Source organism: Buteo buteo, chromosome 7 (genome assembly GCF_964188355.1).
Source record: "Buteo buteo chromosome 7, bButBut1.hap1.1, whole genome shotgun sequence".
Taxonomy (NCBI): domain Eukaryota; kingdom Metazoa; phylum Chordata; class Aves; order Accipitriformes; family Accipitridae; genus Buteo; species Buteo buteo.
In genome coordinates, this window is record NC_134177.1 from 35325023 (window position 1) to 35337603 (window position 12581).

Sequence of the window (12581 nt, forward strand, 5' to 3'; positions counted from 1 at the left end):
GCTGATCTGCCTGAGGGTTATCAAGGCCAGGAAGGAGGATTAGCTGGAGTCTGACTCACCCACTGCTCTGCACAGGGATTGCAAAGGGAAGAAGGTAAGGAAAGAGGAGAATGGGGAGAGCCTAGTGGTGAAACACTTACTTGTAATTGTTGTTGATGTCAGAAACGCGCCAGACGTTCTGCAAGTCAAAGCCCATCCTCACCAGCTCCATCTCAAATCGGTATCTCACATGGTCTCCTGGAAGAACAGGGAACAGGGTATTTACTGACAGCTACACAGAACTGATGAAATCTAAACATGTTAGTGGCAGCTCCGTAGCAACTACCATAGGCTGGAGAAAAACTACAGGACAGCTGGATGGCAGGGATCTTGCTTCAGGAGCCATAAAGAGTTGTCCCTCACAGGGCTTCCTCTGCGTATTTCGTTAAGTCAGATCACCTCTCAGTTGCAAGGCACCGAGTGGCATGGAAACAGCCTTCTCACATCAATATGGGACTGTGGGGGGTTAATTTAATCCACTTTTGCCCTTCTGACAGAGATGGCTTCCAAAGTGGATGTCAGGAACCCCACGGCAGAGGAGTACTGAGCACCCACCCCAGGCAGTTCCTTCTTCCAGACTGCTCTCAGAGGCTGACTCAGGGTTTGCTCTCTTATGTTTTAGCCTCGCCTTACAAATCCTGGATGTCTTTGTTGCTCGAGTGTCAAATGTTGTTAATAAATAAATACTGCAAAGCTCTTCACCTCATTCATATCCTGCAGCAACAATTTCCACAGGTAAGTTTATTTATACTAGAGAATAATACTTTCTCTAAAGGAAAAGACAGCAAATATCTCCCAGTTGCTGGTGTTTGGGACATGGTAAGAACACGTAGTATACCTTTTCTCTATCAGCCTCTTTCCGATATCTCTTTCAGCTATACTATTCAACCCCATTCCTCAATCCCAACCTGTGTTTGAACATTTCATTCAGGCTACTGCTTCTCTCGTAGAAGCACATTTTTAAGTCTAAAGCCAGGTTTGTCACTCATTTTCATCCCCCCTTACTCAGGATGAAGCTGTTTAAAGACAAAGCAACTGCAAGTGAACTTTGTGTTCCCAGAGACGGGAAACTCCCAATCCACACGAGGGCACCATCACAGCTCTGGTTTTCTCTTCATGGATTCAAAGATTTTATTTGTGCCTGCGTTAAGGATGAGGCAGGCATCTCCACAGATGTGATCCCAGGAATGTCATGGTATCTTGAGGTGTTGGAGGAGAGATGCAAATGGACTCATATTAATTATGCCGCCTCAAAGCTGATGATGTTTACTATCCAGGGACAAGGCTGCTTGAGCTCTCTGTCATCATGATGAGAGTACTAAAGTATGTGAAGTTTTCTCCATTCACAAGGAGAAAGGGAAAAGCTGCTTATGTGTTGCTGCCTCACAATGCTCCTTACTGTGCTTATTACTATTATTCCTTTTACTGTGCTTGTTATCCAGCCACACCTGGCCATCAGCTGGACCTCTAGGCCAGGTACAGGATACTCCTTAGCAAGATGAACTTAGGCTATGGCTACAGCAGAGCTTAAGACATATAGCCAGACATCAGTTTATGAACAACAGGTCAAATGGCATTGCAGTGCTTCTGGACAAAAGAGCAGGAAGGGGACAAGCCAGGAGCTTACCTGGACGGCAGAGATGTGCATGTTGATCCTCCTCATCAACACAGACTCCTAAGCACCACGCATGGTAGGCAAATGCAAAGAGGTCCTCAGGCTTAGCAGGCCGGGCAATGGCTCGAGTTAGCCTCTTTAGCCACTCCTGGCACTGCTTAAAGGTGGAGAAATGGCACCTGCAAACCCAAATGTAAATCGTCCTCAGTGGGTATGTTCATCCAGCCAAGACACACGGATAGGGAGCTCTGCTCCACTTAACCAGGAAAAGGAACAAAGTACCAAGTCTTAGTAACCTTGTCCATGAACAGTTCAATTCCAACGGCAGCACAGAGGGAGGCACCAGAGCAGATCATGGCAACTGGCCTGCAGTGGCATCTACAACATAGCAATAAAACGGATACCTGATCACTTTGGAGTCCTTGCAGACGATGTGAAGCTGGAACATATCCCGACACTCCACACTTTCCATCATCCTCAAAGGCACCTGTGAGGGACAGATGTAGGGCATGACAAGACATACCACATCACATAGCAGACATAGCAGCTTTGCCCGCAGGCCCACCACACACAGTCACGGCTCTATCAACAACCACGAGTTTCTAGTTCAAACTGCAAACCCACTGCAAGGTTTATGAAGCTTCATGACTCAGCATAGAGCCTCCTTCAACAATTACTATTCCAATTTCTATTCTGTCCCTGGGTAGTCTCCCACCTGGGGCCAGTTACTGACTAAATCGCATCCAGACAAGCACAGGTAACAGGCAGACAAAAGCTGCAATAAAAGATGGCAAGTCAAGACAGCGAGAGAGCCTCAGGCTCCCACTGTCTGACTCTCAGTTGCTCGTCTCCAGGTAGGAAAAGCCGCATTAAAACTGGCCTGCAAGAGACCTTAACAGTCTTAAAACCACCAAGTTCAATGCTTGAATTTAAAGAGAACAGCACAGGAAAGACCTAATTATTCAAAATAAAACCCCATCCACACACCACAATGCAGGAGCAAAACAGCAACTGCATGACCAGCAGTAAGTAGAGACAGCATCAGGCTTGGCATCCTTCAAGAGGCACAGTTCCCATGTCACAGACCACAGAAATGGCTTATGTCCCCATTCCCCCCTCCCCGAAATACTGCAAGAGATTATGATTCAGGCAGCAGGAGCAGGCAGATCCAGACTTACATTGATCACAGAATCCTTGAATTTGATATGAAGCCGGTAGTTGGAGATGGCGATCACAGCATCGTTTGCATGGCCAAGATACTCCACGCCCTCGCCCTGCAACACAGTGAATGGGACCTGGAAGGGAGACATCACTAATTCAAGACACATGCAGAGTACTTTGCATACCATAAATGCCAAGAGCTACCTCTCCTACTACCTTCACAGTGCATCTCCTGCGGGAAATCATTCACAGCAACGTGCTCTTCATGCACTGAGAGCAGACAACAGCACGAAACAGCACTGGTACCCGCTGCCCAGCCCCATAAGATAGATCTTCTTCCAAGGAGCCACTGAGCACCTCCTGACGGATAATTATTTGCGGAGGGGAGGAGTGACCACAAACGCTATGTACACCAACTGCGGGTATCTGGCAGCAAGGGTATTGCATGGGGGCAGAGGGATTTATGGTCCCTGCTTTTCAGAGAGGGTAAACGCAGCCCTGGCGCAAGTGGCATGATAAAGGACACACCTCGGGCACAGCTCAGACATGAGTTGGGGAGTGCTCTGCACAGCTCCAGGCAGAGCCTGATAGGATCAGAGTCCTCTGCCCCAAGGCAGCATCGCATACGTGATCCTGCTGTGTCATTTAAATGAAGGGGGCTCTTAGCAGCACTATGAGACTCACTGGTACCAATCCAGGTAAACAAATGAATCAAAGTTTTGCTCAATTTCTGCTAACAAGGCTCTGAGGGAACCTCTGTGTATGACTGAGGAAACGTCATTAAAGTTACCTATATTAGAATTAAAAAAAAAACAAAACCATCCAGATAATCAAGTGTCTTTCTGGTTTTCCCTATCAGCCTGGACATGGCATAGCTATTTTTAAAACAGGGGATCCTGGCAGATGGCCAAGTTTGACTTTTCTTTGCTTGTATTAAAAAAAAAAAAAAAGCCTAAAATTCACCAGGCCCCTTTTTCCTTAGCTAAGTAGACTCCTCATTGTTCCCTGAATGCCACCTACACCAGGTGATGTTGGTAGCCAATTATGCAAAAAAATCATGAAGATTTGTCATTTCAGCCAGAGCCCTTTACTTGGCAGGCAGGGCATCTGATGAAACAATTCATTAGGCTGTAATTAGTACAAGTCAGACCACCTTGCCTTTACTTCTAAGTTGTTTCTATGGCTTGGGTATATATATGCTGCTTAAAAATTGAATTTCCTGTATTTTAGACTTCATGTGCAAGTGACAATTGTACTAACAACTTCTCCCTTCTTAAGTTACTTGTACAAAAATAATAGCCTTAGACTGGCATGTCTGAATACTCTCGAAAAATGTTAATTATTTGACATTAAGAGAATATACTCTCTTTATTTCTGCAGTTTATTTATGCATGCTTGTCAGAGCTGGTTTTAGTTGGCATGTGTTTCTTCTGCTTACATGGCTCTTTCAAACAGCAACAGAAGGGAGACAGATCAGAAACGGGATGGTAAAACTGCAAGAACTGACAGAGGGAAATCCTGGAATAAACTGACAGGTGCCTGAATACAGCTTGTAATCAAGATGGTGGTGTCCTTTTAGACTTCACTTTACATTAAGAGAATAACAATTTACCAAAGGCAAATTACCCTTTGGGAGGGATGAACTTTACGGTCCTCCACACAGAAGACTAAAGCAGATTCTGCTCTTCTCCAGGTAGTCTCAGCTCAGAGTCATCTCAGCAGCTTCACCTCCCACAGGCCACAGACCTGCAGCCTTGACCCCGTGCAACTCCTCAGCCCATGTTTGTTCCATCAAGTCAATCCACCTGTTGCCACATTTCAGTCCTTGCTTTTATCAGCACTATTTACCAAGATGATGCCAATCACAGAGCAAACTCAAATACTGCAGCAGCAGTGAGAACATACAACCTGAGCCTGGCTCCAGCCATAGTGGGAGGCTGACAAGCACTGGGACAAGGTGGCAGTGGACTATGTTAAAGGAAGCAACAAACACCCGGAGCCTTTGGCTGCCACCGTTCAGAATACCAACCTTGCTGCACAGCAGCAACAGTACCCGGGTCTCTTTCAAGGGCCTTTTGCAGCAGGAGGCTGGCACCATACGGAGGTTTCTCTTTCCAACAGCTCTGCAGCAGGAAAACGCCAGGAGCAACATGTATTAGGGCCAGATCAGCCATTGCAATTGCATGCTATGCCTACACAGAGCACAGCCTAGCCCTGATGTTCGACCTGCCCTGGAGAGCATCTACCTGCTGCAGAGAGCTACGCAGGCAGCATCACAATTTCTCACTGTCAGCACAGGCGGAGGACAGGGAATACCCAGGACGGCTCTGTATTGCATCAAGCGGCATATGCGATGCTGTACAAATTGCACTGTCTTGGCAGGGCTGGGGAGGCAGGGCCAGGGCATACAGAACTGCCGTCAGCAGCCTCCACGCAGGCAGAAGGACCGCTGGTCCGAATGTGACCTACAGCACCGCCCAGGCCACGGCCTCCAGAACACGTCCTGGGCTGGAGAACTGCTCTCAGGTTTCACGCTACCAGAGTCGAGCCTGCCGCATCCCAAAGCTGTTTCGATTTTCTTACTTCCTTACCTGCAATGACTCTTCCTCCTTTACAAGCTCTTTCGGGGGGAACAAGTCCTTGGCCTGGATATACTCCAAACTGGGAGGGCCCTCCTCACCCTGCATTGCAAACAAAACACACATTGAGACAGGCCCCAGCCAGCAGGTGTTATGAAAAGCCAAAAATCGAAGCTGCTGGATACTCTTGGCACCCCAATACCTTGGGGATCCCCTGGACCTGTGCATGGAAATGCCTGTTCTGCCTCCAGACCATACTCGCTACATTGCAGGACCCCAGCAGTTCCTCTGGCTGTTGCAGAATACCCACAGCACAGCGGAAGACTAGAAGCAGGCCTCCGAGTCCCATCTCTTCCAACCACGTGGTATTTGGAAAGCCAAGCAGACACACCTCGACCATGCACCGGATCTTGGACTGATGTGACAGTAATTTGTCGTGTCAAATGTTACCCCATTACCTTCACTGTGGCACCACAGCAGAAACACCGTAACACAGAGTTTGATCTACAGTGCAGCTCTGACCTACTCTTCCTCCTCTTATGTTCATAAGGATTGCTTTCTTTAGGGAGTTTCCATTTTCACTCTTAGCCCAAAGAAATCTGGGAAGAGTCTGATGCTTTTTGAGGAGAATATGCAAGTGTGAAACGTAACCCTATAACAACTGTATCTAAGTGCACCCAGTTCACAACATGTGTTACTGACTGGTGACAGCACCCAAGGAGGGTGTTCATTCTCAGGGCAGCTGACCATGTCTAACCTGCTCAGATGGACACCCTGGAAAGCCCATGGAGGCCTCAGAGAAGTGGTGTCAGAGGACAGACAGAGCCTGGACATGCCTTCCTTGGAAAAGTAGAGAGAGTATCTCAGTTTGGGCCCTGTGAATCTTCAGTCACTCATGAAATCTCCATCCCAATTTTCACCAACCCTCACCCCACACTGTCAAACCACCGGCTTGCTGTACAAACAAGCAGCATCTAGACACTCAGCTGAGGATGCTAACTGCTGGGAGCCCCGGATGGTGTTAATTCTGCATGTATTTGGTGTGGGAATGTTTTCTTCAGAATGCCTCTTGCTCTCAAACTATAGCTCCTCTAGGCTTCACCATTTATTAGGAAATATTCTGTTTTGTAAGTATTAAATAATACTGTAAAATGAAATATCTTTCTGGGTAAGTCACCCAAGCCAGAACCCCAAATTTCAAATCTGAAGACACAAGAACCCTACCATTTGGGCTCGGTTATATTTAATATGATGCTGAATCCTCTTATGTTGCTGACAGCCGCTCAAACCTCAGCACCCACAGGTATAGCCTGGCCTGAAGAGCTCACTGGACCTCAGACTGGGGCAGACAGACCCCACACAGCCCTCCTCCTCCCCGGGTCCAGAGGTACCTGTGCACACACTGCTTGTAGCTAGCATAAGACTAGGCATCAACCCCAGCTGGAGGCAAAGGCACTGCCCCTCCTCACCCACTCACCAGGTCCCTGCGTGAGGCTGTGAGGGACACGGGGCACAGCACCTGCTCCAGTAGCCACCAGTTACTGGAGACCATGGGGGGTTTGGGGGCCTCTCCTGCCAGCGGCTCGCTCTGATGCTGAGGCGCTATCCCAAGAGAACACAAGGGAAAGGTGTGTGCCTGTGTGCCGGTGCAGCAGTGGGGGAGCAGAAATCCTCTCCCATCACCACTTTGCAGGTTGCAAAGAAATCCCAGGGAGCAGCAGGAACTGGAACAGGGCAGGGCAGCCCAAGCTCTCGACTGGCCTGGGTGTCCTTGAGTTCCTCCTCGCCTGCAGCACAGATTGGTGAGAGGCTAAGCATCTCCTCAGATCTCTCTGCCCTGGGGTATCAGCAGGGTGGAGGGCTCAGGACCCCACTCTCTTCACAAGCCAGCCATCTCCTGAAGCCCTCAGAGCCCATTTGGCCATGAGTCCTTCTGGGGGGGCTTTCTGCACGAAGGGGCATCAGATCTCCTCTGAGCAAGAAAACTCCCTTCCCGGAAGGCATAAAAGACACAGAGCTCAGGTCCCCCTCCCACCACACCGCCATCCTGGCAGCATCAGCGCAGGAGGGGTCTTGCACACCCCTGCCTCGCATGCCGCAGCAACCACAGCGAGAGTGCAGAGCTCCCCTGGGGTCAGCTGCTCTCACACGGTAATTTTCCAGCTCCGGGCAAGGACCGGCTGGAGCCTGCATGCCACGGCAAAGCTCACCAGGGCCTTCTGGCCGACTGAACCTGCGGTGCCGGGCGCTGCTGTGCCCTTGGGCCCGGGCAGGGCAGCAGCACAGCAGCGATGGTGGACCACGGCGTCCTTCCAGCGGCAGGAGGGAGGGAGGAGAAGGGGATCCCCCTTTTCAGGGGGGCGGCACACCAGGCCTGGCAGATCCAGGGCAGGAGGATCCCCACGCAGCCCAGCTTCAAGGACAGGCCTGATCTGGGACAGCCGGCTCAGCACGGGGGCCGGAGAGAGAAGCTGGCTTACAGCCCCACTTGCATGGAGGAGAGGAGGACCGCGGGGGGGGGTGGAAAGCAGCACTTACAAAGCAGTTGAGCATGGAGCAGGAGACGCGGCCTGGCAGACTCATGTTCACTTCCCGAGGCGGCAGCTGGGCCGGGCACGCGCAAGCAGCATCTCCTTCCTCCGGCTCTCTGCTGCTGCCGGCAGCGGCTCCGAAACCGTCGCGCCGGGATCGCCGCAGCCTCCCCGCTCCGCCGCGAAGGGCAGGAGCATCCCTGCCGCCGGCGGCCGGAGCAGGTGCCCGCCACCGCCGCCGCTCGCTGCCGCTGACAATGGAGGGAGGGAGGGCGGAGGACGACCAGACTCCACCTACCTCCGAAGGCCGCCGAGCACGACTCTGCCATCTAAGTGTCTCCCTGACAGGCGAGACAGAAAATGGAGAGACCGACGGAGGGATCACCCCTCCTCTCCCCCTCCCGTCCCCATACGCAGAGCCGGCACCCCGCCGACGGGCGGATGCGGGCCGGGCGTCCCTTCCTCGCCGAGGCGCCGGGCGGAGCGGCTTGCCGGGAGATGCAGTCCGGCCCTCGGCGCTCCTCCCTGCCGGCACACGCCTCAGTGCCGCGCTGATGGCGCGGCCGGCAGCCCCGGGAACAATAGCGGCGAGGAGGCTTCGCGCCCCGGCCGCCAGCCCTCCTCCGCCCCGGCCGCCAGCCCTCCTCCGCCCCGGCCGGTGCTTTCGGACGCTCAGCCGGGAGTTTCCTGCTGCAAACCTCCGCCTGCCATCCGCCCGCGGTCCTCTCTGCCCGGGCAGGGAGAGGAGGACAAAGGGGCGGCCCTGCCGCTTCCTCGCTGCTGAAAAGTCCTCCTGCCCAGGAGCTGCCGTGTGCGCAGGGAGTAGCGGGGCGTCTCTGGCTCCCCAGGGCCACAACTCCCCTCGGTGACCGCTCGGATGGTTAGCTCCCGCGGGAAGTTTCACCAACTCCGGTTTCAATGCTTGCAGACATTGGGGAAATGCCTCGGGCGGAGGAAACGCTGTGGGTTGAACACCCAGCTCCCCACCCCAGTCCCCAGGAGCTGACTTTTACTACCTGTCGTTTGTCAAGTCCACGAGCAAACAGCAAGCTCCCGAGGCCAGAGCCTGTTCCAGAAGCCAGAGGACAGCAGCCTCCTGGTCAATGCCATCTCCATTTCTATCATCAGCTGCCACCCTGCCCTCCACCTCCCACCACTGAGCCAGAGTGAGAATCTCTTTCTTAAAAAGCAAAATTAAAACCCAGCCCTTCATTAATCCTCCAAGTCCCAGGGCCAACTATTTTGCTCAAATCATACCAGCTTTTTTTGCTCCTGGAACTTCAAAACAGAGCACAGCCCGCAGCCATTAAGCTCCTCTTAAATGTGATTGTCCCAAAGACACCACAGACAGCTCTACCTAGCAATACCAACAGCATCTCCAAAGGTTTTTCTCAAGACAGATAAAAGATTTGGGCATTTCGCCACAAAATCGTGAAGGGTTAATTATTCTGAGCTGCTTTGACCAAGGGACAGCTTTCCAACACCCAGGCCTGCTGCCCATTGTCACTGCAGGGCAGCAATGGCCAGGCAAAAAACCGTTCAGCCAAATCCCTTGCTGAGAAAACAGACACCATGGACTACCCCACAGGCCACGGTCACACAGGCTTCGCTATTCAGGATAAAAGCCCTAGAAGAAAATGAGGCCGTGCCTGGAGATAAGCCATGAAATCCCATCATTACCATCTTGGCTCCATCCAGCTCCACCATTTAGGTGGTGCATGGTGGGCAAATGTCAGGCACTGCCCAGGCTCGGGGGCACCCGACTCCACCTGGGCACCCACAAACCAAAACCCGTTTGCATTACATACAAAGTCAACACAATGAGGACAGAGGGTTATGGATGAGGTTACGGATTTGTCTTGGCCAAATCTGAACGGCAGGAGAGATGTCCCGCTCCCCACAGGTTCTCCTCTGGGGTGAATGCCAGAGGTCTGCTGAGAAACCAGAGCAGCAAAAGGTGGAAGGAACCTTTTGTACTGGAAAGAAAGTGTAGCTATAAAAACTGTAAAACAAGTATTACTTTTTTTCCTGACATGTATGAGGAGAAAAGCAACAAAGCATGTCGGTCAATAACAGGTGAAGCACAGAAGTCTTTTATGTGGAGTCAGAGCATACATTGCTATTTAACATATTAAGTGTATACAACACGCGACCAGCATTTATAACATACAAAACCATGGACAAGGCAGGTAAGAGCTCTGCTCTGACCCACGGTGAGATTCTTAGGACCAGCACTCAGTTCAGGGCCTGGCACGGGGACTGCTTCCAGCTCGAGTTGCAGAAGGACCTTTGTAACCCAAAGCTGCAGCTGCGCAGAGTTAAAACGTTGGTCATCAGATCATTACTTTGAATTTCCAACCTAAGCTGACCTGAACATCCACAAATAGATCTCCCGCTTTCACTGAAATATTTCTGCACTTCTAGCATTAGAAAAAGACTCACACATGGCTTAGAAACTTCTGCCCAAGAGCTGAGCCTGGTGCAGAGCAGAAGTAGACCTTGCATCTTGGAGCATTCAGCAGCGTCTCAGAGGCTCACAGTTTCAGGGGGAACTTGATTCAAACTCTGCCACTTTCACCTCCTCTTCCAACAGTTCACAAAATACCTGCTCTCATTTCCATCCAATCAACAAGATGAGGACAGGAGCAGCGGCAGCGAGACTGCCCGGTGCCGGGCAGCCTGGGTGGCCAGGAACAGGAACGCAGAGCACTCACAGCCTCGTTTAGCTGGCTTAGCTAGAGGGATTTCCTAAATGCCACCTCAGATGCTTCCCCAGCTGAACAGCTGGTATTTGCTCCATTATCACTAACCACCACCAGACCGAACAAGGAAGACAAGGTTATTTTCACATAACTGGGCTCCTCTGAGTGTCGTCCATATGCACATTCATGCAGGGGGAGGGAGAAACCTCCCTCATTTTCTCCCAAACAACAATTCTAAAGGTTTCATGTACTCTGAGGAAGAGAGGAGATGATTGTAACATGGACAGCATATTCTTAAGGCCAGTTGGCAGTACCTAACCCTTTTTTCTCCCACTAGCACTGCATGCTGTTCATGCTGAGAGTGGCGCTCTCCTGTGCCACTCCTCCCACCCCTCCATATGCCTCTGCTTGCACACTGCAGGTAAACAGCTTGCAACCTCTCTTTAAGGTCCCAGAAGGGATCTGGAGGCTCTGAGATAGCACAGTGCTTGGCAAAGATAGGACTGGCACTCAAGGGGCCATCCTGCAGCCTCCAAGGGAGACAATACTCCCTACAGAGACATGCCTGCATGCACCAGAAGCACAGCCTGCAGCATTGGGGTGAGCTGCCATCTGGTCCCACATGCCCAGGGAATTCGTACTGGGAGCACAGACAGCCACTGTGATGCTGAAATCTCTCCAGTCAACACCGTGAACTGCACCTTTTCATCAACGGCTAGCTCAGCTTTCTGCAAGACAGAGAAAGGGTGGTCCCAAAGAGCAGCTAATGCCCACCCTGCTTGGCCACCTCCAATTCCTCTTTGCAGGTCTGCAGCTCAATCTCTCCCCTTCAAAAATTACTATCCACCCAAGCAAAGATCTGCAAGTGCTTCAAAGAGCTTGAATGACACGTAGATGCACTTGAGGAACCCAAACCCCTTGTGAAATACAGGTGCTGGCAGTCTAACACTTGCAGAAAGGTGGAAGCAAGCAGTCAAGGGGTGAGAAGAGGAAAACTGGTTCAGTCCAGTGCAGGGAGGTGCCACTGCCAGCATACTGGACTCAGACTTCTGAGTACAGGTATACCCTTCCCAACCCTGACATATCTTTATCCTCCATTTCTTTTCGGCACCACAACTAAAATTACTGTAAATACTCTTTCATTAGGCAGAGGGCACCACTTCCATCCTTCCTACATATTAAGGGTTGGCTTTTCACCACCACAGCATGGTGCATCACCCTGCAGATGGAGAGGAGGCAAAGCAAGGGGCTATGGCCATGGATGGCAGAGATCTGAATCCGAAGCCCTGTCCTTGGTAGCACATCCATTGCACTGACTGCCCTAATCTGCCTCCAGCTGGAGAAAAATGACCGAAAAATTGGCAGGAAGAGGTGACTGTCCTGGGAATGTACTCCCAGGACATCAGAAGAAAACTGACGGAAACTGGGGCAGCTCTGCCCAACAGCCTGGGGCTCCGGCAGTCACCAAGCCTTCGCCTGCTGCTGCATGCTGAGATGATCCCAGCAGCAGAGGTGTTATCAGGGTACTCTACTTTGTATCTGTTCAGGTCTGAATTTTTTTGATGAAGATCAAGGTAGGAACTGGTTATCTGGATCTTTTTACAGGTAAGGAGTGGAAGGGAGAGACTTGTATCATTGACCTCACCCTAAAAGTTAAAAATTATCCTCTTTCTGCTTAGCAGATACCTACATCAGGGTGAGATGAACTGCACATGTATTTCTATTTCTTTCCAGTGCCTAGGCAGAGAATCTACATGAGCTGATGCAGAGAGCTGACTAGCTGTGGCCAAAGGGACTTCTTGTTCTGCCTCCTCTATTTTGTTGCACAAAGGGCATCTTTTTTCAGGTGCCTCTAAAGAAATAGTTCATTTCCTCAAAGCCTAAGGAGGCCCTTGGGTAAACTGAAAGGCTGCTGAGCCAGAGGTGGCCTCCCAGAAATAAACCCCTCAACTTG

General features: G+C 51.1%; 1 protein-coding gene across 6 annotated transcripts in view; it reads right to left on the reverse strand.

Annotated features, from left to right (window-relative positions):
* MTMR4 (myotubularin related protein 4) overlaps window positions 1–12581 on the reverse strand; it is a 59866-nt gene that overhangs the window by 21053 nt on the left and 26232 nt on the right. For 4 of the 6 annotated variants that reach the window (XM_075032395.1, XM_075032393.1, XM_075032394.1 and 1 more), the window contains 5 exons: window positions 5407–5496; window positions 2833–2949; window positions 2059–2141; window positions 1667–1833; window positions 141–237 (listed from right to left, as the gene is read on the reverse strand). In XM_075032395.1, the coding sequence (XP_074888496.1) occupies window positions 141–237; window positions 1667–1833; window positions 2059–2141; window positions 2833–2949; window positions 5407–5496 (554 nt within the window). Of the gene's footprint in view, window positions 1–140; window positions 238–1666; window positions 1834–2058; window positions 2142–2832; window positions 2950–4844; window positions 4939–5406; window positions 5497–12581 lie in introns of those variants that run through there. The other 2 variants (XM_075032397.1, XM_075032398.1) reach the window with 2 other exon arrangements.